The following is a 23,879-nucleotide window of genomic DNA, read 5'->3' as shown; positions in this document are numbered from 1 at the left end:
TTTCCGTTACTTTGATGCACATAAATGGAGCGTCATAAATCATACAAATTTACATAATAAATCGTGTAAATGTATGAGATATGTCATGCAATATTCCATATATTGTATGCAACTTTCCACCTTTGTTTGCAACATTTCTTGCAAGCTGCTAGTTTACGTGAAAAGGAAGTTTACATGTATGAATGTTTGCATGCATGGATGTTTACATCACCAGTAACATTCAGATTTTTTTAGTTTGCAGTGTCTGACTGTAAGTCTCCTTTATGAAGATAACCAGCCAACATAATAAACCTAATACAATAGTTGTCACCAAAACAGACGGTGGTTCTTTACTCAAGACTTTTTGTGGCCCGCCAACTTTAATTTTGCTATGGATATTTTATGCTCCGGAACCACCAATATCACGGTTTCACTAAAAGAAACTAATATCTTAAAAATCAGTATCGCTGTGTCATTCACCGGATGAACGCTTAGAGTCCCTTACTTAATTTGAGACTAATTTCTAAATGTTCTAGCCTACAACATTAAGAAATTAGTCGCGTGAATCCCATACCAAACATTTCCAATTTGATCTTCTTTCCAGGAATTTGTGAGGAAATATGACCCCCGATGGAAAATTTTGAATTAAATACCAAATGAAAGGGTAGACCTTCAGTTTTCATTGGGAGGGTATTTCAGCAATAGGAAAGACAATAGGAATAGACTTGATCCTGGGGGAAGCTCCATGGTTTCTCAAAATCCTAAGCAGGGTTGCTTCCACTCACTTGCTATAATTTTTTTTCTCGGAATTATGAAATCATTAGATATTATAATGATAATTAGTACTAGTAAGTTACAAGAAAAGGTTATAAACTAGGTCATTGATACATAAAACCTGTCTGCTTTGAGCGCGTCACAATTGGCGATTTTACGATTCGTGAGCGTTCACTCTGAGTGAACGCTCACTAGTCATAAATTCGCTGATTGTGACGCACTGAAAGTAAAATTGACAGGTTTTATGTGTCAAATACATATTTTCCAACCTCTTCTTGTTTCTGACAAGTACAAACTATCATAATAGCATCCAATGATTCCATAATTCCGAAAAAATATGTTTTATAGTGAAGTGAGTGGAAGTAAACTTGATCCTGAGCAGACTTTTATCAGGTAAGTTGCATTTTACTAACTCTTTCATGACCTAGGTGCATATACCGGAGCTCTGTAAAATTATATGAATTTTTCACCAAAAACCTTGAAAACACAATTATTGGACATTTTTTATTGAAATACTTACGTTGTCTGTACCCTGGGGTCAATTTGAACCCACATACAAATTGCCATATCTTAACGAAATTTCAATGGATTGCTGAAATTTCAAATGATTTACAAAGTAAATTTAGTGAAACTTTAGTTTAAATTCTCCAAAATTTTTTTAAAGAAGTGGATCCCTCGGAGGGAGGACTCATTGTACAATTATTCCCATGAAGTGGCATATTTAGATGTTAGAGATGTTTATATCACGAGATCATCATGTTTTCTTTTGCAAAAAATTTCAAGACTACAAAGTCTTCAAAACTATGGATATTGCATGACAGAATTTACTCACTAGATGGCGCTTAACCTAAAAGGATCAAGTTGCGCCATCTTATATACACATTTTATAACGCTATCTACAGATTCTGCTCATATGTATGGTTCCCGTCTTCAGCAAAGTTGTTCAGATAGCCAGGAACTATCTTATGGAACAGAGTTTAGTTCAGAATTCACTCACCAGGTGGCGCTATTTTGCCCTAATTTAACATCTAGTGCCAATCACCGACGGACATCGATTGCCCTCATTGACGGCAATCGAATGTGCAGGAAGGCAGCTTCCACACTTGCGTAGGGTATCGCAGCCATTCAAACACACATGGGCTTTTCACTGAAGTATGGTATGAGAATTTCAGAGGGAATAGGGAGTCAAACAGTGCTGGCAGATAACCGATAATATTTAAGTCAACCTTTTAAATTAGGAAGAAAATTCAAAAAAAGTTTGGATTTTAGGCCGGAAGGGTGTGATCTGTGAAAGACGAAGTGCTATTTTTTATTTGGTTAAAATGAGAAGAGGTGGTTGAACTACCGTTAGTGCTGATTAACAAACGCGGTCAGAGGAAAACAGAGGAGAACGAAAATCCGTGTACGGCGTTCGTTGCATGCTGTGTGATGAAGACGAGGCGTCTGGCGGAGGACAACGGACAGCAGCTAAAGGGCTATTGAAGAAAATCGTGCAATGGGAAAGTTCGGAAAGGTTAATAATCACATTCAAGCAGACCAGTTTTGGTGAGATCATTCCAATTTTATATATAAATTAGGAATTTTGAGAACATTGGGAGGCAGTTGGTGAGATTCTTCAAGTATACTAAATTATATAAACCATTCATTACATCATATATGATTGTTAAATTCACTCGAACATAGCTCGGAGCGTTTGGTACGGTATGTCCACGCATCCATCTAACCTAACGTCCACGCATCCATCTAACGGAACCTTGAAAACACCTCAGCGGGAGTTCTGCGATGCCATCTTTTGAACATGTCATCTATCGTACTGCCATCTATCATCATGAATCTGTTAACTTTATTGCTTCCAGTTGAATAATGATTTGATTGTTGAAATTTGTAATTGATTATGATTCAAAATGAAAAGACAAGGAGGTTTTGTGCCTGGCAGTGCCGGTGATGTAGTGGTAAGCGTGATTACCTCTCACCCCAGCAGGCCTGGGTTCAATCCCAGTCGGCGCCGCCGGGTCCCCGGTTCATGAGTTGATGGGTCGATAGGTAGGGTCCAGGTGAAGGAGCTTGCCTCCCTGGCGTCGGTAGCATTGGTGCTCAGCACGGAAAACAAGATCGACGGAAAACAAATCAAGGAAAAAAATGAGCGTGTAGAATGCGGCGGATGGGGGGAAATTTGATCATACAGAAAATTGTAAACAAACTCATTGGGTACTCTTTACAAAAGTCAAATATTATTATTATTATTATTATTATTATTATTTATCTTTATTAGGGAGGCTTTCAGCCTTGGGCTGGTTCGCCTCCAAATAAAGTCAAATATGGCTGAATCATGAATTTACCACATTACCTAGCTATACTCACCTTATTCACAGAGCAACTGTACGTCGCATAGTGGGATAGCGATGAAGCCGGAATTGATATGATGATGATAAGGAACTACCACTCACTGTAGCAGGACTGTGTACTGTCCTTGCTGTTCGACCTGATCAAGTTTAATAACCTCTAATTATACTCAACCTGCTATTGTATGAAGAGTCAAAAACGGTTTGGGTGAGAGCCTCCTTCCAACAACAGGATCATACAACCGGCCAAAAAACGGGCCATCCAACAGGAAGATGTCCTATTGAGTGGTGAGAAGATCCCTTACTCTATTTAACAAATGTTAAAGGCAGGATTTGACATTTCCACTATCAAAATTCATTGTGAATCAATCGGGTGCCCTGCGACGCATTCAAAAACATATCCCAAAAACCCTTAAACATATACACTAAGGTGGATCAAATTTACAACCCGCTGTTCCCCACTGCTCTTTCAATGCGAATTGACTGTGCAGCTGGGCAAAATTTGAAGGAATTTGATTATAATCTCAATTTGCTGGAGAATTTCAAATTTTGTATGGGAAAACGTATGGAAAACGGAACGTTCCTATTCATTTGCTTAACAAAAATACAAATTTTGCTTAAATTTCACCAAATCTCGGACTTAGATTGACAATAATATACAAAACAACTTTAGCCGTGACTGCAAATCGATTTGATCTTTGTACAACAATTTATTAATCTTTCAAGTGTTCCACACATCCGTACAAGCTCATGTGGGTAAGCGCATAGCAATAGGTCTAAATTAATTTAATAATAATTGTTTTCTCAGCAGTCTACTCGATTTGCAGCCTTCGACAAAGTTGTTCTGCACAGTATTCGGTGAAATTTGAGCAATTCTTGAATGTTTGGCAATGAAATTAATAGGTTGGTTTCGTTTCCCATACATTTTTCAACACAAAATTTAAAAAATTCTCTCGCAAATCAAGATCATTACCAAATTTGATCAAACATGACACCGCTGTTGTTGGGATCAAAACCTATCGGAAGAGCAGTGAAGAACAGGAGGTTGTGATCACACTTCCAATAATTACCGACATCGGAAATTTTTATCAAAATATCAATAGCTGAACAGTGCAGTAGATTTTAAGGAAGCTCAATTTAATTGTTTTAAAGCTGCAATTAAACGAAAACTTCACAACAATAACAAGATTTGGTGATTAAAATAAGGTTGATCTTATTATAAAATTATGTTTTGAAAATTATACCACGATAATTTTTTTACTACAAGTCCAATTTGAAAGCTATAAACGTACCACCGTACGTGTAATACATTATAAAAATGCTTTAACTTTTCCAATTATTGTAAATTTTAATATTTATGCATTTTAATAAAACTGCATTTTACATTTTCACAAAATTCATGTTAAACCTATTAGATGGAGATATATATTTTTTTTTAATTTCTTTTACAAATGGGAAAATAATGCTCCGCAAATTGGACTTCGATGTGTTTCGAAGAAACGTGCATCTCATTTTCCACTTCAAGTTAAAAAAAAAACGACACGAGTCGTTCGGCGAAAACAAAGTGCCGGACTAATATTCGCAAGTTAAAAAAAGCAGCATATCAGCAGTTTTCGTCATTGTCAGAGCATAGAAACATGAACCTCTCTTCAACATCCACGTTCATCGAAGTGCAAACGAAGAGAAAGAAAAAAAAATTCACGACTGATTGATGATTATGACTGTAGGTAGGCAGGTACACGACGGTAGGCAAAACGATCAAGTGTTAGATGGTTCACCTGTCAAAGGAAGGTGCCCTCTAACACTAACAAGCCATCCTTCTTAAATGTGCAGAAAAACGGCAAAGAAAACGAGACTCATCATCGCAAAACGTGGCCTCATCTCATCGCCCAAGGGAAAGAGGTTTTCCTTTACACGAAATTTGCTACACCTCGTCGCGCTGTCGTCACCTAAATGTGAGTTATGCCTTTTTATGACATTTTCGTGAGAAATTACCGAGTGAAACAAGACACCTGACAAATTGGGCACACGTTCCCGCTGCCGTTCATGCAGAAGTTTTGACTGAAGTGAAGCACAGAGAGAAAAATAAAAAAAAAAGTTATATTGGCCCCGGAAAACGTTCCCCGAAGCAAGGATATAATAAATTGATTACCTTCAAAATGTGTCCTTTTACTGTTTCCCTAAAAGTCGTTTGCTGCTTTCCTGGTGCTCAATAAAGGACCACTCTTCTCTTTTTATTCTTTTATTTTTTCCGAACAAGTCCTTTTAATTTAGTCCATTTTAGCGCGAAATTGAGTGCTTTTAAAATTTATATCAATGACTTTTGGGATGCTAATTTGGGACGGGCGAGCAGTGGATGAAAGTGTGAGTGGTACTGCAGGAAATTAGAAATATGGAGCTTCGACCGAAACTAATGGAAAATCATTTTAAAAAATTGCACTTTGTTTCGGTGGATGCTTCTTGAAAGAAATATTCGCGCTTCACTGCCGTTAAATCAGATTTATTGATTCGGCTCTTCTTATGAAGATAGATTTCAAACAACGCTTTTTACACAGACCGATATCGGTAGTTCCATTTAGATTTTTATCGAGTATCGTTACGTGATAAAACGCATTATATGTGTTCAGCGCCTTTTCCGTTAGGGTTCAAGTACAGGCAGATGCAAGGATGGCTCTTTACGTTTTCGATGGTATCTTCAGCAGCGATTCCAGTAATAGTGAGACGTTCAAAACTGTTTGATCCATGAAAATGATAAATAAACAAATCTATTTCAACGTGAAACGCTGTGGAAACCATATTACTGATTGATCTTACTATAACCACGAAGTTTCAAAATCACAAATATCAGTTCCCACAGCTCCCAGAGAGATCCAAGTTCACAAGCGGTGTCACAACATTGTCCGAGATTTGTGCTCCAGAAAATATGAAGTGATAGAACATTTCAAGTAACATTTTTTTAAATATTAGGTTGATGTAGACCATGATTAAGACTTGTAGCATGTTTTGAAACCACTATAAAACCTGCTGCAATGTTATTTGGGATATCAGCCATCAAGACGGCCATTTGTGGATTCCTTAACTGCCAGTAACCGCAAGTTAGTCCCATCTGTATTTTTATCCATTTTGAGTTTGCATAATTATGCAGTTCATATTTCTATGTTTTTTTACGCTGTGACATTGAAAAAGGTGGTTTGTTCAAGAAAACTAAAAAACAATACCAAGTTAAATGGTTCCACAGCAAAAGGAACCGCATATCAGTCTCATTAGAAAAAAAAGATTTCATTAAGGTTGTCGGTAAATAATTTGAAATATTCTTCGATCATCATTTTCTAAATGTATTGGAAAGATTCATTGGAAATGCATGTCACCACGCCAAAACTGTCCATGTTTCATAAATATCAACTGGAATGGTGAGGAAAGTTTAACCATGTCTTTTCTTTCTTCAACAACAGCAAATGCGACGTCACACTACCTAGTGCATAAGAATTTTGTAGCCAAAAAAATCACATTGCCAGACCTCGCTGTAAGGAATTATGTTAAGACCCCTGATGATGGTAAGCTCCAACCGGTACTATCTTCGGATTACATCAGAATGTCACGAATGTCAAGCTGTTATGGTTGTGGCATCTGCATAACAGACGCCATCGAATTTTGTTCATTTCCAGCAGATCGCATTTGTTGCGCCACTGCTGAGTCGAAATTCCCTAGCTGTCGCCAGTCATCGATCCTACAATAAGTGTCGAGGTACTGCATAATCAATTTCCGAGGAAAGGATCTAATTACTAAGCCAATGCACTACGTCTGTTTCCAAGTGGCGTTGTCACCATGCGACATGTAAACGCGGGAAAGCCGCAGCGCGGTTTCTCTCTTGATCATTTCTCTCCCTCTCTTGTTCGATCTATGTATCGATCGCTGATTGGCTAGCAAATACATAATGACTTCAATTACCTCCAGTTTAGGCTAAGTTAAACATGAACAATAAAATCAATCTAACATAAACCATCAACAAGTGAAGTTGAAGAATTTAATGAGAAACACAAGTGACAGATAGCAGGATACTTCACATGGTGTCGATGTCGATGTTAATCAATACGATCCTTATCAAACTTTTGGCAGATCCTTCAATCAGGACCGATATGAAATGTTGATACGAGTTGGAACTTACCGCCTTGAGAGGGAAAGTGAATGACAGGTTACGTGTACTGCTGCCCGTTAATGTTTAATTCAATCATCTGTGACTTTTTTAATTGAACCGGTAAAATGTCTAAAATGGTCGTTTTTGGTTTATTTATTCAGTTTCTAATATTTATTCACCATTAAATACATCCACTCATCAATTTTAATGAGTTAAACTTCACAATTACTTGTTTTAATAAACGTAAATTCATTGCTAGAGGCAATACATCTGACAACGCTGTTTCAATGATACATTCATGATTGCTAACAAAGCAATAAAGTTGAAGTGGTTTTCTTTGTGTTAAATTTTGTTCACCAAGGGTTTTGTGAAGCAGTCGTTTTGAGTTTCGTGTATGTATTCGATTGCGTGTCATTGTGCTATATTTCGAAGAACACAAGTAACTTAATACAATGCATGTGTTATACCAAGGAAATATTCGATCTTAAATCATGAAAATACATGTTTCAAGTTTTCGTATTTATAATGTATGAATGTATGTGTATACTAATGAAGACAAAATTACTTACCCTTTGTTGAACCTAAAATAAACTATAAAACAACGTCACAGCTATGATTTTAAGCTTGCTTCTATAGATTTACAAAACGTATCGCATCATGAGATTTGACTCAAGGCAGATTCTATCCACTTCCCCTAGGGTATCCGATTACGCCCTTGGATGTGGCCAAAATAGTTCTTACGACCCTCAATTTGACCACCAAATGTTATGGCTCTGAATTCTCATGAGATTTGATGTGAAGCATGGTGGATTTTGATTTAAAGAGGTTTTACCACTTCCTAAGGGATATCCAGAACATGTCTGGAAGTGGCCTACATGATGCTGGTTTCTTATCATAACTCTTGGCATTGTGACTGACTTGCGGTTATTTTTCTCTTTAACGTTAAATGTTATCGCAAGTCAGTCCCACTGACCAGTCCCACTTGGTAATAAAATGAAAATTTCACGGTATTTTGTGCAACCTTTTTTACGATACATAGATGCATTCCATCATTTACGTTTATTTTCCAAATTATCCCTCCAAAAATAAGTGTAAATGAGAAAACTTGTTAAATTATTGAACGCCGTTTTCTCATTTCCTCATTTCCAGTTTTTTACAGACTTGCGATTATGGGCAGCAAAGGAATCACTTTAAGCTGACCAATGCAAATTAATCTCAAACGATTTAGTTTAATAAATACGAAACTATGAAAAAAAAAATTGTTTTGCACAATCTGGGAGAGAGCAAATCTTGTTGGCAAAGTCGTTATTTCTGAGTTCCACCATCCTGGCCTGGATAATTTTGGTTAACCTATTGACATTGGTCTTCAAGTGGGGCAGCCCAGAACGCTGGAACTACCTACGAATGGTGTTACGGAACATGATAAGATCTTTGGTTGGGCTGTCAAGGTTCAGAGTATGACTCACCTGTTTGGTACGTGTTGCCCTAACACGGGATATCGCCTCTTAGATGGTTTGCAGACACCAATCGACTTCTTCGAACGACTCCGGCAGGACGTCGTAGTCGATTACTGTGTCTACACAGCGCTGGTACTGCTGCCAGTTGACACGATGGTAATTTGGCCGGGAAACTTGAAACCTATTGACCGAGGAACCTACTTCAGCCACCACGGATAGTGGTCCGAGCTCAGTTCCTGATAGGCGATAGGTTGAGAGATGAGTTCCAGCAGAGTAGCATTGTTGAATATATTGAATAAAATTGTCATGTTGTCGCAAATCTTTGACCGCAAATGATGTGTTATTTACTTATGCCCTCCCTCCCCCTCAAATGCAACGTTATTTATGCATGTTCCCTAACAGGACCAAATAGCCTTAGCTGGTACGTCTGCTCTACCAATAAATACTTACCATGAAAGCGAAATGGACTGAGTGGTTGCCTGTCAACTGCCTTGTAGGTTCATGTTAATTCCATCTCATTGTCCCTCAATTAGTAAAATGGGTGCGTGAAATATGTCTGATATTCACAAATAAATATCCAAAATCATCCCGCTAATAGCTCTCAACTCATCTTTTGTTCACGAGTAAAAGTGCCCCTCAAGCATAATGTCAAGTTGAAATCTAATTACGTAACTTTTCAAACTGCGATACCTTTAAGTGGCTTCCTAACGGTATTCTTATCCACGCGACCCCACAAGAGTAGCTAACAATTTGCTTCAAAATGCAGCTCATCCAAGCTACACTTCCAGCCCACCGTCACCGCCAAGCTCCGAAAAAAGACGTGGCCTTTCTTTGATGAATTATTCCCGACTCAGCTGAGCTCCCGTGCTAATGAGTAATGAAAATAATTCAATTTCCAGCACGATCATCCCCCATTTGGCAGTCTTTCTATCTTACCACCTACCTAGCTACAAAAAGCCAACGTTCAACGCACGGACACGGATGCCATCCATCTTGTGGCGGTGGTACTCATCCTCCCTCTCCCCCCTTTAACTTCGTCATCGGTCATGGGGTGTTACGATGGCGCAAATTAATACGGAAAACTGAAGCCAGGAGAATCGCCATATTATTCCAGGGTGAAAAGCGGTTATCTTTCAGAGGGGTGTAGATTCGGCTCTGTTTTCTGGCTGCTTGTGTAGCGCGAAAGTCTTGTCGTTTTTCCAAAGTTTCCAAAAGGAGAAGAACGGGAAACTGTATCTATCGGTAAGGAGCAACAGAACCTGAACTTTGCTCGGTGTGAGGTTGGTAGTTTTTGAAATGAAGGCATGTTTCGGATGATCCTTTGTTCCATTGTGGGACTGACGAGGTGGCAGAGTTGCGGTGGTGTTGCTTTGAATCAGAAACTCATTAAAATATTCGGCTTTATTAAAGACTGCACATAGCTCCGTCATCGGGTGTATGTCGTCGGCGAAGGTTGGAATTGGAAGGTAAAATTATTTGCGGGATGAAGGCCAGATGGGGCCATGTACTTGCTTTGGTTCTGCATTCAAGTCACGCTTTGCCATTATGTTAGAAGTAATTGCCGAAATAAGGAGATGTCATGTATTGGCGAAGAAAACATGCCACAGCGTGCGAGTCTGGAACCAGGGTTTTTGGGATGTTGTGGTGGCACAGCATGTCATTTGGTGGAGTCTATTTAAAAGTTTTTAATTTCGGGATTTAATAATTTTCCAGATAACATACATTGAAGGTAGACTGTTTTAAAAGCTAAGTTCTATGCATCAACTCCTTTAGGAAGATCGATTCATGTAGCTGCTCAGCCGACGTGGAGGGTTGATTTTACAAACTTTCGAGCTATTGTTCATTTCTCAACTAGATAATAAAAGTGTCGATGAAGAGAAATCTCAAAGTGAAATTAGAACGATCCTGAAATATAAAAATGTGTCTTTTTGCACGCTAAGATTTGTTTAGTCAGCAGGATCTTTTGGAAATCTATTTTTTTATTTACTTAAATGATTCAAATTTAAAAGCAAAAAGCTTTGAATTAGAAGATCATTAAATTTGAGGAATTTATTTTGATCTTTTGTTCAGTTTGATTTGGAATCAAAAACTCTGCTTGGAGAGACTTGATCCCAAAGGACTAGATACACTTAATCCTGTGATAAGATTGTGAAAAAAAACTCTTTCTTCTACTTGCTCTCCAAGAAGGTTCACACATTTGATTCCTGGTATGTGTAAAAATTTATATTTAAATGCATATAATTTCCATAAAAAGAGGATCAAGGAATTCGAAGTGCATTCTGCAGAGAGTTTTCTTTCTGGAAAATATTCTTAAGGACTTCCGGTGAGAATTTGAAAGCCATTTTGAAAGGTATTCAATAGTCTTTGCGAGGAGAACTTCAGAAGAATTCCAAGGGTAAAAGTACATAAAAATTAGGCGTTGAATTCCATAACCATTGTAAGAAGTAGCCCAGGAGCATTCCAAAGGAAATTCTGAGCAAGATTTAACCGGAACTCTGATGACTATTCAAAAAATAATTCCTAAGAATTTCTAACCACAATCCCAAGAAAATTAAAATAAGAGCTTAAAAGAACTCCTTACATTAGTTACGGTAATAATTTCTAGAAAAACAGAATATGTAACCAGTTCCAATGCAACTCTTAGGAGAACACTATTTTTTGGAGTACATACCAAAGGCAGTCAATCCCAGTCGGCACCGTTGGGATGTTCTGAGGCATAACATCTCTGATCACGCCTTCCTTAGGAAGCCGTTGGTCCCTGGTTCATGAGTTGATGGGTCCATAGGTAGGGTCCAAGTATGGGAGCTGCCTCCCTGGCATCGGTAGCATTGGTGCGGAAAACAAGATCGACGGAAAACAAATCAAGTAAAAATGGAAGAAAGAGGCTTAAAAGTTTTGCGGACATAGCGGACACCGACTATGAATATTATTGTGGCATTTTTTGTATAGGTAGTCGCTTTAACACTTTTGGGTCTTTTGTGACTTGTCCGGGGTGAGATTTGAACTCGTGACTTTGGCGTGAGAGGTATGCATTCTAACCACTACGCCGGGGTCGCCCTCATATTGTGTCATTGATCCCGACAGTGATTGTGCATATTTCCAGATTCTAGGAATTTAATGCGACACTGACGAAACATTCAACGGCTGCGGGAGGTGGAGGGCTTTTTCTCAATGGAAACCCTGCCAATTAAAATTCATTTAACCTAAACATACTATTTGAAGTATCAAGGTGGTTTTTGTAAAACCATTTAGATCGAAAAACATTATAATTCTTTGTTGTATTTTTTTTTTCTGATTTCAATAACAAAATTTCAACACGAACAATGCATATGGGCCTACCTACATGGATCAATTCTCTTCATAGACTTTCTCTTTCGTTAATAACATGGCTGCAAGCACGCCTCTGGCTGTGTTTGTCGTATAAATTGCTAGATAATAGCATCTTCCATCAAACTGTTTGTCGAAAATAGCCCGAAACGATTTTACATTACCGTGGTGATCCAAAGAGAAAATCACTAAGAGATTCGATCAATGTCGTTAGGACCTTATGCATTGTTGCATTGTTGCATACGAAAACCCTTAGCGACATGATATTTCTTGTCTTGCAAACATAGTGAGATGACTAGCAATATGCTTTGATCGTCAATACAAAATGACAGACTGTTTAGGGGAAACGCTCCTATAGTTGCGGTACGTTAGAAGCGTTAGGTTCCTATAGTTGTGTATGGAGTCTCCATACACAACTATAGGAACCTAACGCTTCTAACGTACCGCAACTATAGGAGCGTTTACCCTATCAGCTGTGAATGAAGCACTGGTACAGTTTTTGTTTTGTCGCACGTTGTATGATGACGAATTTGCATAGTAGCCCAAATTTATGCAATGACGATGACATCAACCAAACCATTTGGGATATCGTTTGTTTATGGTATTTTTGTAATGGGGTATGGTATGATGTATATTTAGAAGAATATCATTAAGCTGTCAAACGATACCAGTACATGAGGTTTTGAGTGTGTCCTTTTTGAGTCCTACTGGCACTGATTCCAGTGTATCTGGAATGGGCCGGCTCCTTCTGATTTTCCTGCCTATTTACCTCATGATGAAACATAATAAATTTCAAGCTGTCAAGGTGTTGAACATGTCCTTTTTGGCCCAACCGAAACCGGTCCCGGGGTATCCGTGCTTGTTCACTTTAACGGCTTCATGTAATTGTTTTGCTCATGTCCTTTAATTTTGTTACAAATTAAACTATTAAAAAAAAAAATTCACATGTTTGTCACCGATAGTGATTTCACTGACAATTGACATGGTTTGCTTTGACAATGACTGTTAGTTCAAATGAGTGACCAAAGCAGCATTTTGTATATCGCCGTAAACTATCGAGATTCTGCAGTACTGGCTAGCATAATGTAAACAGAGCGTCAGCATCTACCAGCATGAGATTTCAGGAGCAACTAGTTGCTTGAACTGGTTGAGCTAGGGAACTAGCATAAGTGTTAACAGTCCATCAAAGATTGCATGGCCCAGCTGTATGAGTAACTGAGGTCTGTTGAAAAATTAGTCTTGAATCAAAAAATTATGACGTGCGAAAAAAACATGATCTCCCATACCGAAGTTTACTCATTTGTCAGAGAATTGCCCTATATCATGCATCATTATTCATAAGTAGGATAAATTTGTCAACATAGTAAAACAAATTCCCGCATGATTTACCTCGAAAACACAACGACATGCGTGACGATTCCAATCCAGCACGTTTATTTAATTTGCTGCATACTGTTTTATCACCACAGTGCACGCAACACTTATTGCTCCCTCGATTACCAAAGTGGGGTCTGCTGGCAGCAATCGTCAAGCTACCAGAAAAACAACCAATTCATTTTCACACTTTCCGTGCTACCTCAGCCCCCCTGGGGAAAAATATGATTGCATTTAGGTGACGCTCCATTACCAATCAATTATGGTTCCATTACAGCAAACTTTCGATTCCACCTTGAGAACGATTTCATGCTCGCTAAACTTTGGAACGCTCAACTAATTACCAAGTCTCACCCTAAGCGCAGGTAGTAAATTAAGCAAACTGTGCTGCTCCATTTAACTCTACGCCCCAGAGGGTCGTGAGCCCTCGTGACTCGCCGAACAGCGTAGCCGTAGTTCCGCACCCCTCGATTTGGGTAACGGAAAAATGATAAGCCTATCGGTAGACGCCACACTGAACCTGATGAATTGACTCATAAAAGTTTAAGTCTCCTTAGGTGCCTCCTTCTCATCTACTCCCGGGAATGAATGGTAATGTTTTTCCTCAACGGGCACCCCGTAGCGGCATTAATAGTAATTTTCGTTATTATAAAAGTGTGCTTTCTACTTCCGTCGCTAAGTCCGAGTCTCGGCTGAGTCTGGGTTGCCTGTATTTGTTGGCGTGTTTTCTATCCTGCATTTACAAATTAATTAAATTGAAATTAATTGCTTTCCGCTTTCTCCAGTTGGGGTCGACGCCGCCATCGCAAACACGAGAGCACTCTCCACCTTAATTATGTTATTTGCATGCTTTTTTCATCTTTCCGCTCACTCGTTCCGCATGATGCCATTTTTGCATATTTCTTTCAGGCGAAACTTTTGTCGTCTGCTTCAATGGTCCTCCGCTGCCAACATCACCGGCACATGTAGGTCATCCGGAGCCTTCCGAGTGGATAGTTTGTGTGCCATTGCAGGAGAGTTTAATTACGTTTGGATTGGGCCATTAAATTGAAGCAAAGTAAAAATGATGGGCTATCGGTTTCATGGGGGCGGTATTTGCAAAACTTTCGGGAGAAAATTAAAGGTTATAGGTGGTTAGGTGATATTCTAACACAGTAGCGTAAGGTGGGGTATAATGTCGTTTTGAGATTTTCCGTGCACTTGTTTGTAAGGTTTTTAAGAGCCAGACTTTCTCTCAAAACATCACTAAAATTGGTTTCGAAGAGTTACAGGCAAAGTTTGATACGAGAATAAAAATTATAATATTTGTATCAACTTTGGGCCGTATATAGCACAGGAAATACTCGGTAGTGAAAGGAAAATTTTATTTCACGGCATGATTGTGTTTCTCTTGAAGATTTCTTATGATTATCAGACTTTTGATGAAACATCAGGAAACTGGAATTGCGTATGGTGGAGCAATTTCAATAATTTTATTTGTTTTATCGATCAGAAATATTTCTATGCATCGGTAGCAATCTTTCCAACTGTTGTTTTTTTACAAGAAACTATTGAAAAAGTGGTAAATGTCAAGCATTGTTCAAAAGCATTGAAATAACTAACAAAAACAACAAATAACGTACAGCCCCTACACAGTCATCAGAGAAACGGTTCTAGACGAAGTATGTCGATGTAGCATTGCTGCTTCTCAAACACTTTCATCAGAGAGTTGTTAGTAGACAAAACAAATCGAAGTGGCATTCACCTCCGATATTTGGGCGTGTGCGAATAGGGAGCATGCAATTTCGTAACATTTTGCACATTCATCCCCATATTCAGAACCACACGCCCTCAACGACCACACAAAATGCTCTCCAGTGTTGTAATCTTGTAACCAAACTTGGAAGCAGGGGTGCAAGTGATTTTGATCGATTCTCTTCATCGACTTTCTGTTTCGTTAATAACTCGAAGGCAAACACATTCGTTGATACGTTTGTTGTTCTGGATGATAGAAGAGTATAGCATAAATAGTGTGAAAAAGGTTAGTGAAGCCATGGTCATCAAAAGAGGAAATCGAAGAAGAGAATTGACTTTCACCCCTTTGCTTCTAAGCCCCTTAATTCAGTCGTCGTTATAGCAATGAAAACTACCATCGCACCGCTTTTGAATCTTGGGTTACACTTGCTGGTTGCAATTCCAGCTATTCGATAAAATATTTACAGAAATTTTCAAATTTTCAAGCTCATAACCGACATTCCTTCTTATTTCTACTCGTTTGATTTAGCGCAGTAGAAAAAATAAAAAAAAAGTACTAATTTATCTGAACAGGCATAGTGGAGAATCATAACGTGAAACAGTATCATAAATTCGCCGAAAAAAAGTGTTAAGCGGGTTTCTGCTAAAGGCTAAGATGACCAACTTGTTGAGAGAAGGAGTTTATCGAGAAACACTATCATCGTCATCTACCAAAGGCTTTACTACCATAGGCCTTTTTCAGGGCCATCAAGATTTTCCAAAAGAGTTCAATTTTTGAACATGTCCCAACTAAAATTCATATCAAAAGGTTCTTTTCATGGCAATCATAGTCATACTCAGTGTTCGGAAAATCACTCCCAAATCTCATTCATTGAGTCTCCCTGCGAGAATAAACTCGCGTGCGAATGTGGAAAGCAAAATTGATGCTTAAGATTCTCAGGCAGTGTGAGTGCGTGAATAAACTCACACTCACAACACCGAAAAATCATTCCAGCTTTAAACTCATAAAAACCACTCAAACGGCAACTGATAGCATGCTCATGCATGTTGTATTAGTTTTCCAACCTCTGATGCACAAACAAGAGTAATAACAATTAATAGCTCCGACATATAAAGAAATTAATTTTTGAACCTGAAAACTCAGCGGTGATTTTTGCGACGTTGAATTTTGGCAGGCAAAACTCATAGGCGCATGAGATTTTAATTTTTGAGTTTTTCTGAACACTAGATACTAAAGAGTATGAACAGAGATAACCCCGCTCAAATTTATATTCCTACCCAAAACTAAATCCTATCGAAAAACATTTATTATATAAGACCACGTAGTCCTTAGGGTTGTCCCTCGTAGTTTTTTTTTTCAACAATATAGCTTACTTTAAAAAAAAATCTACAATCAGGTATGGTCCATTCTTTAAAATCTCAGCCTAATTTTCAAAGGATGTGAATCTCACTAGAATGAGGAAAGGGTCTAAGGGAGAGGAATCTACGTTAAAAGTTTGTCAAATCACTTCTGGAAAGCTCAGACTAACATTAAATATAATTCAATCACTCACCAGAAAAGTTTGGACTCCCTAAGGAAGGTATTGAACCACTTCAGAAAAGGTTGGACACTGTTTGAAAAAAAAATAAACTAAAAAAAGTGTCGGTTCACTTCGGAAAACTTTCTACACTTTTAGGAAAGCTAGATGACATAAGCAAGATTGTATCCTTGCCAAATGCCAAGGCAGTTAAGAAAAATCTGGGGCTCACTCAGGGAAATGTCAAACCCGCTCTGACAAGTTTGGTTTCAGTTCGGAAAAAGTTGAATCAATGCAGGAAACCTTCACAGCTAAAAAAAAGTAGTTTAAATTTACGTTACTATGATGCACATAAATGGAGCGTCATATAACATACAAGTTTAGATTATAGATCGTGTAAATTTATGAGACATGTCGTGCAATATTCCATATATTGTATGCAACTGTCCTCTTTTATTTGCAACATTTCTTGCAAGCTGCTAGTTTACGTGAAATGGAAGTTTACATGTATGAATGTTTGCATGCATGGATGTTTACATCGCCAATAAAATTCAGAATTTTTTGTTGTGTTGGATTCATTTAGGAAAGGGATTTAATCAGCTAAAGTTGCCTCACTTTAGAAATTCGAAACCAATTCTTTCAAGCTAGGATTTGGAATATACTGAAGGAAAGCTTTGACAACATTAAAAAGGATTGAATAACACAACAGAAAACTTTGACTACACAGCAAAAAAATAATTTTGATATCACGTCAAAGTGGATGCACTACAATCATGTCGAAAATATGGTGTAATATAACTTGCTAAAAAGGACAAAATTATCATTAATACAATGCATGAACTGACATTACGCTGCTTTTACTACATTTGTTTATTTATGTGGTCATAAAAATTACATGAAATTTTCGACATGATTGTAGTGCATCCACTTTGATGTGATATCAAAATTATTTTTTTGCTGTGTATATGTTTTGTATTACTTCTGCGTGAAGTCAATAATTTACATAGTTGAAAATGCTAATTTCAAATAACAGAGTGGTTATTTTTATACGATAGATGAGGAGATGAAAGTATAGGATAAACTCTAACGGAACTATCAACCCTATACTTTCATTTCTTCATCTATCGTATAAAAAATACCCCTTTAGTCTGTTATTTGAAATAAGCATCTTCAACTATAACAGGAAAGTTTTTACTCATTTAGAAAAATGTTAATGACTTATTCGCAAGTTTGAACTCACTTCAAACAAATTCAGACTCAGTTTTGAATCTGCCGTGAAAAGTGTCACCTCAGTTAGGAATTTCCTGAATCGTTTCTGATTTTGTCCCACTTCTAAAAAATTTAAACCAATTTCGAAAAGAAAAAAAAAAAAAAAAAATAACACATCGCTGATATTTTGATACGTTGTATAAAAAAAACCTTAATTTTCAAGGAAATATATAAAAACATATTGCGCCGTCTGTCTACAAACCATGAATACCATAATAAAAACAAATACAATGAATGATTTTCAGTAAAAAAAAGGCCACATCTAAATGTATCATTTAATTTTCTCTGAAAATTATTTTTAATAACCTTTCATTTGATATTTTGATCTTTGAAATCAACCAAGTGGTTCAAAATATATAATTTTTTAAAGTAATAAAAAAAAAACAAAATATTTACTTTTTTAGCATTCTTACATATAAATGGTCACCCTTATGACAAAATAATAAAATAATGGTCATATATTTTACGAAAAGAAACAAAACTACCGATTTAATGAAATTCTGAGAACCACTGTATCGGTTTGCTATGGAATGGCTGCAAAGATATTATTTATAGAAATCTCAAAAATTCAGGGTTGAAGTCCCAGAGGCTTAGAAAAAATTCCAAAAGGCATCCATTCTGTGCTTTGGCAAAACTTGATTCACACAAAAATGCAATAACTGCTGTTTCCATGATCCCAGGCTTGGTAGAGATCTAAAAATACTAGTATTTCTTAAATCAAGAGCTTGGAAGTGTTGCTGTTTGAATATTTCAAGAACATGGAACTGGAAATGTTTCATAATTCTGCCTTGATTAATTGTCTTTTTCATCTTAAAAATGCTGAAGTTCCCGAAAAAATTTCAAAGTTCCGGGCTTTATAAAAAGAGGTGAATTATTTAACATAAAATTCAGAATTTAATTTTGGCCTTTATTTGGAAAACATGTTTAGCACCTTGTACTAAGAAAATTATTCAAGAATATGAGATTAGGCCTCTTTTGAATGTTGCAAACGCTAAAAATATACCCGGACATGGATTTTTATCAATATATTTCATGGAACATTATGTAGTATTCAAAAAATTCTGAATAAAATATTTGTTACAAATGGGAAATTTTGAAGAATGGAAAGTGGTTAAGAAGTTTTGGAGAGATTTCACAAACTATTTTCAATGAAAGTCAAAAATGTTAGCTACTTTTCTCGTTGTAGTGGAAGAAAAAATCTCAAAATATTGTTTTATATAGAAGTTCGAGTGGTAAATAGTAAACGCTTGAATAGATTGAATGAAGTTTAACTGTTTTCTGACAAAGTTCAATCTTGTATGAGTCATTCCAGCTCAAGTGGGTACAGAATTGAAAAAAGTTGTGGTCGATGTCACCGATTTGATTGATTGATTGATTTATCTTTATTAAGGAGGCTGGTTCGCCTCCAATATCACCGATTTGAGCCAAACTTGGCCAAAACGCTTATTTTAGCAATGTGAACAAACGCCGTTTTTGATTTTACTCAAAAGTTCCTTGATCCTTCTCGGCTATAACTCTTGATTTCCTATAACTTCTAAAAAAAATCATCTTTCAGAAGAAAGAGAACATGTACAAGAAGAACATGACAGTTACGTTCATGAATAGAAAGCGTGTTTTCAAAAAATGACAAATAAAGGTTCAACGTTTATTTTTCTTTATATTTATAATAAAAAAAGCATTCTTGCTGGTGAGATTGTATCTAAAAAAAAATTAATTAAAGGGTATTATTCAAGTAGCAGCTGTCACCCCAAACTGAAATTTTATATATGTACCTGTTAATCTATCTGATTTCATCGTATTTCTAAAGCACAACGTTTTGGCTGTATCTCATAGGAACGTATTTTTCACTTTTAGGACCACAATTAAATTATAAACAGAAGTAAATAAATGAGCTAGTTATGATTTCATATACTGAGAATCCTGCGCAGAACATGTGAAAAATAACATTAAAATATGATTGTGCTATCGGCGTGAAGGAATTCAAGCAAAAATAAAAAAAATAATATTAAAAAGCATTGATTTTCTACTAGTAAACCTCGAAACAACCACTCACTCATCTGGTCATAGCTCAAAAATTATTTGTCCAAATCATTTGGTCTTAAAAACACATCAAGTAGAAAATGTTTCCAAAGTGTGATTATAATTCGAGCCCACAATATTAAAAAATAAAAAATCCCACCCATGGTGAAAATAAGCCATTTTTTGACAATTTGGATACCTGCCGGTAATCAGCCTGTCTACTGTAGTTACTATAACAAAAATAAAATGTGGGTACACTCATGATAATCTACATTAAAACACCTTCAAATTGACGTCCTAAGATCACGAATAGATTATTTGGTTGCGGAGTAATCTCTTCTGAAAGATGACATTTCTAAAAATCTCGAATATCCAGGGTTGTAGCCGAGAGGGATCTAGGCACTTCAGAGCAAAATCAAAAAAGCGTTTGTTCAGAATGCCAAAATAAGTGTTTTGGCCAAGTTTGACTCAAACCGGTGACATCGACCACAGGTGGTGTACCCATTTGAGCTGGAATGACCCATATTGAAGTTGGCGAATGGATTCCGGGGAAACATTATACAATCGCTTATGACACGGTTCCGTTTCGTAATCTAAAAAAACGAGTTATACCATGTTGATTTGCAAACAGTAAATGAAATCCATTCGTAAACATTAGGCAATATTTTTTGAAACTATGCCAGATATCATGCTTTAGTTTTAAACAATCAAATCATTTGAGTTTTGTGCAGAAGCATAATATGCACAAAACTTTATTCAGTAGTTACTCGACAACCAAACCAAACTGCGCGGTGAGCGTCCAGAAGCTCTGAAAATTCCCATTCTCAACGTAGCCATTCAAGCGATCCAACTTTGTAGAGGCCGGCAGGCTGGGATGCAACCAATGCACTCTAATGTGATTGTGTTTGTCTGCGTCCACTTTTCACAGAAGCCACACCGAGAGTGAGATGTAATTTGCATATTGGACTACCGCACACATCCACCGTAGAAGCACACGCAAAAGTCGGGCACTTTACTCTGTGTTTGGCAAATGGTTCATATACCTAGAGGTACGTTCTACGTTCTGAATGTTTATGAGGTGCCCCCTCCAGGCAGGACCGACCGACCGGTGTCGGCAGCCAGAACCCCCTGCAGAGTGATGGCCTTGGTTAGTTGCCACCGTTTCCGCTGCATCGGGCTCGCACATGGCTGCAATGAGCGTAATTATTTTAAATCATAATTAAAATTTCCAGAGTCGAATCATTTCGATAAATTATGGATGGTTTGCAGATGACTCGCTAGCAGGCGGTGTGTGATTTGGTGCCATGGTGATATTTCAACTCGAGGGAACACGTTTCGAGGAATTTCAGCGAATATCGAAACGCACATATTTTGATTTTGAGCAACGATGCAGAATAAAGTGTTAATTGAACGAGGAAACATGTGGCACACAGACGAGTTCGATTTGATTGGGTCTATATTTGTAGAAATCTAACTTGCCTGCACACTTAGAAAAATTCATGTAAATTTGGGTGCTCTGAGAGTGACATATACGAGCGTCAATTTTGACTTAAATTTGAGTCATAACAGACGCGAAATTCAGCTCAATCAAACGTACTTTCGAACATTTCAGTCTCGGAGCACTTAATTTTACATGACACGTTTGTTAACGTCTCATCCTTTATGTCAAAGATGGATTCCGTAACGTGTAAAAATAAGTATTTCTAAGTGTGTGGGAGTTGTTTTTTCCAAAACAAATTTTAGCAATTCAATGAGCTCAAGTAAATATCTGTCGTTTATGTGTCCGATTCAGGGTTGTTAATCATACAGCGTTATCGTTGCAATGCAGATGTTAACGCAGACATTATCGACGGATATCGATTAACAACCCTTCATTCAGTGTTTTCAGTTGCTAGCAAACTCGTAGTAGAACAGAAAATTCGGTTGAAATTAAATTAAGATATTTAAATGTCACATCGAACATAAATGCTCCTCCCACTTTAGCCCTCGCCCAATCCTCCCGCTCATCAGAAACGATATGCTGGATCCTGTGCCACCAGGCCATAAAAAGCGAGCAGTGCTTTTAATACCACCAGTCTACCATTGCCGTCGACACATCCCTTGGCTCTTTGTCCCCGGTTCACTCTCCGCTTCCATATCTCCTTTACTTACGGCATGGCCAGGTCTCAAACTTTCCGACCAGAAGAGCAGAGGGGGGCTTAATGTATGTAATTTGTTCGACATAAAATAAACTTTTTTATCTGCGTCCTGCATCTCTAACTCGTTCTTCTCTCTGTTCTGGTTTCATTTTCATTTCAGGTTTCTGCTTCTGTTCTCACCCTTCACCAAGGGGGCCAGCGAATCTTTGGCAGTTAATGGCGGTTGCTCCCGAGCCTTCCGGTGTTGTCTGTGCCAGAGAGGTCGCCGGGTGATAAAAACCGGAACAGCAAACGACAACAACAATTACTCAACTGTGAATTCCGAAAAAGCACTCTGCAGAGCGTGACATAAATTAAGGGAACACGCTCGACGAGAGGTTGCAACACAGGATATAAAGCAAATAAATAATCATCATTATTATCATAAAACATAAAACGCCACGGTAGATTCGGAAAGGGCGTTCCGAGGTTGCGAAAGGGTAAATTGGTTGTCGCCCTGTATGACCAAATTGTGTAAAGTGATGGTTGCAACAGCAAACAGCATAAAACGGCATCTCTCATTAAGTCATCAAAAACTAGTGAATAATTTAGTGTAAGAGCACTTTGGGAATGGAGTGATAAAAATTAAAGAGCATTTAATGAAAATTTAAACCAAGAGCCAAGCACAGACCCGTCTATCCTGCCCGGGAAAGTTTCCACTTCATCCGACTCGTTCTAGCTGCTCTCTATCCCGATCCTTCCTGACTCCGTCTGCCGGTTGGCTTCGAGCGCTCCCTGGCTTACGGGCACCCATTCGTGCATGTGCAAAAGTCAACACAGCAGAAATTGGAGACATCCTGTTCTCCCGCACTCTTGCTCCGATTCCATCCAAAACTAATTCTCGTGTACATGAGATTAAAGTGTTTACTCTGGAACGTCGAATATAAACTCTATCGTCATCTTTCCTACTCGCTTCGGCTGCTCCAGAACTGTGAAAGCACGACTGTAGTGGCAGCAACTTCCTATACTACAACGTCCTATCCTCGTAACAAGCGATTTTTAAGGCTAAACTTTCATCCTCTCCGATCGCCCGATAAACCACCTAGCACCAGCGTGGGGAATAAGTGCTCATAAAATAATAGCAGTGACTACATGCAATCAGAGTTTTACCGAAGAACAAAGTGTCTCCCCGAAGCAGAAAGTGGGGGAAAATTGAAGTGAAGTGATTTGTGGTTCCCTGGAACGTTTCGCAGCATCGCATCTGATGGATTACACTTGTCGTCGTTAGGAACGCAGGTGATGACGTCATGATACCAACGACCGATCAGCGAATTTGGATTATATTTTGTTGGTACCTTGTCTTAACATGTAAGTATTGGAGAGTCATTGCAAGTACATTTTGTGAACTATTATTTAATTGCATCATGGACGTTTATGTAAATTATTCATTCATATTCTGAAAGTAATCATAGTTTGGTTGCGAGGGTCAACGTTATCGCCTATCAGCTTCAGAAGTACGTTGGGATGTCCAATTACTGCTCAATTGCTAGAAATTATCGATTATTACTGAAAACAGTTGATTGCCGTAAGCATCGATTATCCGTTATTCGATTAGTAAGGAGCAATTATTGTTCGAATATTTTGCTTTTTTCATTGAAAATTGTCGATCTATCATTACCGTAATGGAAATTTATTAAAGCACCATCAAAAAATCTGAATAAATTGTTTTGAAGTATGCTGGATTTAATTTTTAAGGATCTTTTAATGTGGTTTTATTGTACGAGGTTTATTTAGGCGAATCTCATGGTATTAACTGAGGTCAAAGCTGAAATGCT

At 37.7% G+C, this 23,879-nt stretch overlaps 1 protein-coding gene across 1 annotated transcript in view; it reads left to right on the top strand.

The window, feature by feature from the left end:
* The window catches only part of tei (teiresias), a 282,830-nt gene that overhangs the window by 89,284 nt on the left and 169,667 nt on the right, over positions 1-23,879 (top strand). The window contains exon 2 of the mRNA XM_065230249.1: positions 22,226-23,412. Coding sequence (XP_065086321.1) covers positions 23,352-23,412 — 61 coding nt within the window. The 5' untranslated portion in view covers positions 22,226-23,351. The remainder of the gene's footprint in view (positions 1-22,225; positions 23,413-23,879) is intronic.

The sequence above is a fragment of the Ochlerotatus camptorhynchus genome, unplaced genomic scaffold (assembly GCF_037179485.1).
Source record: "Ochlerotatus camptorhynchus isolate MF236.1 unplaced genomic scaffold, CSIRO-AGI_Acam_v1.1 ptg000329l, whole genome shotgun sequence".
Lineage (NCBI taxonomy): Eukaryota > Metazoa > Arthropoda > Insecta > Diptera > Culicidae > Ochlerotatus > Ochlerotatus camptorhynchus.
Note: the sequence above shows the minus strand (reverse complement) of the source record. Positions and strands in the feature narration are given on the sequence as shown.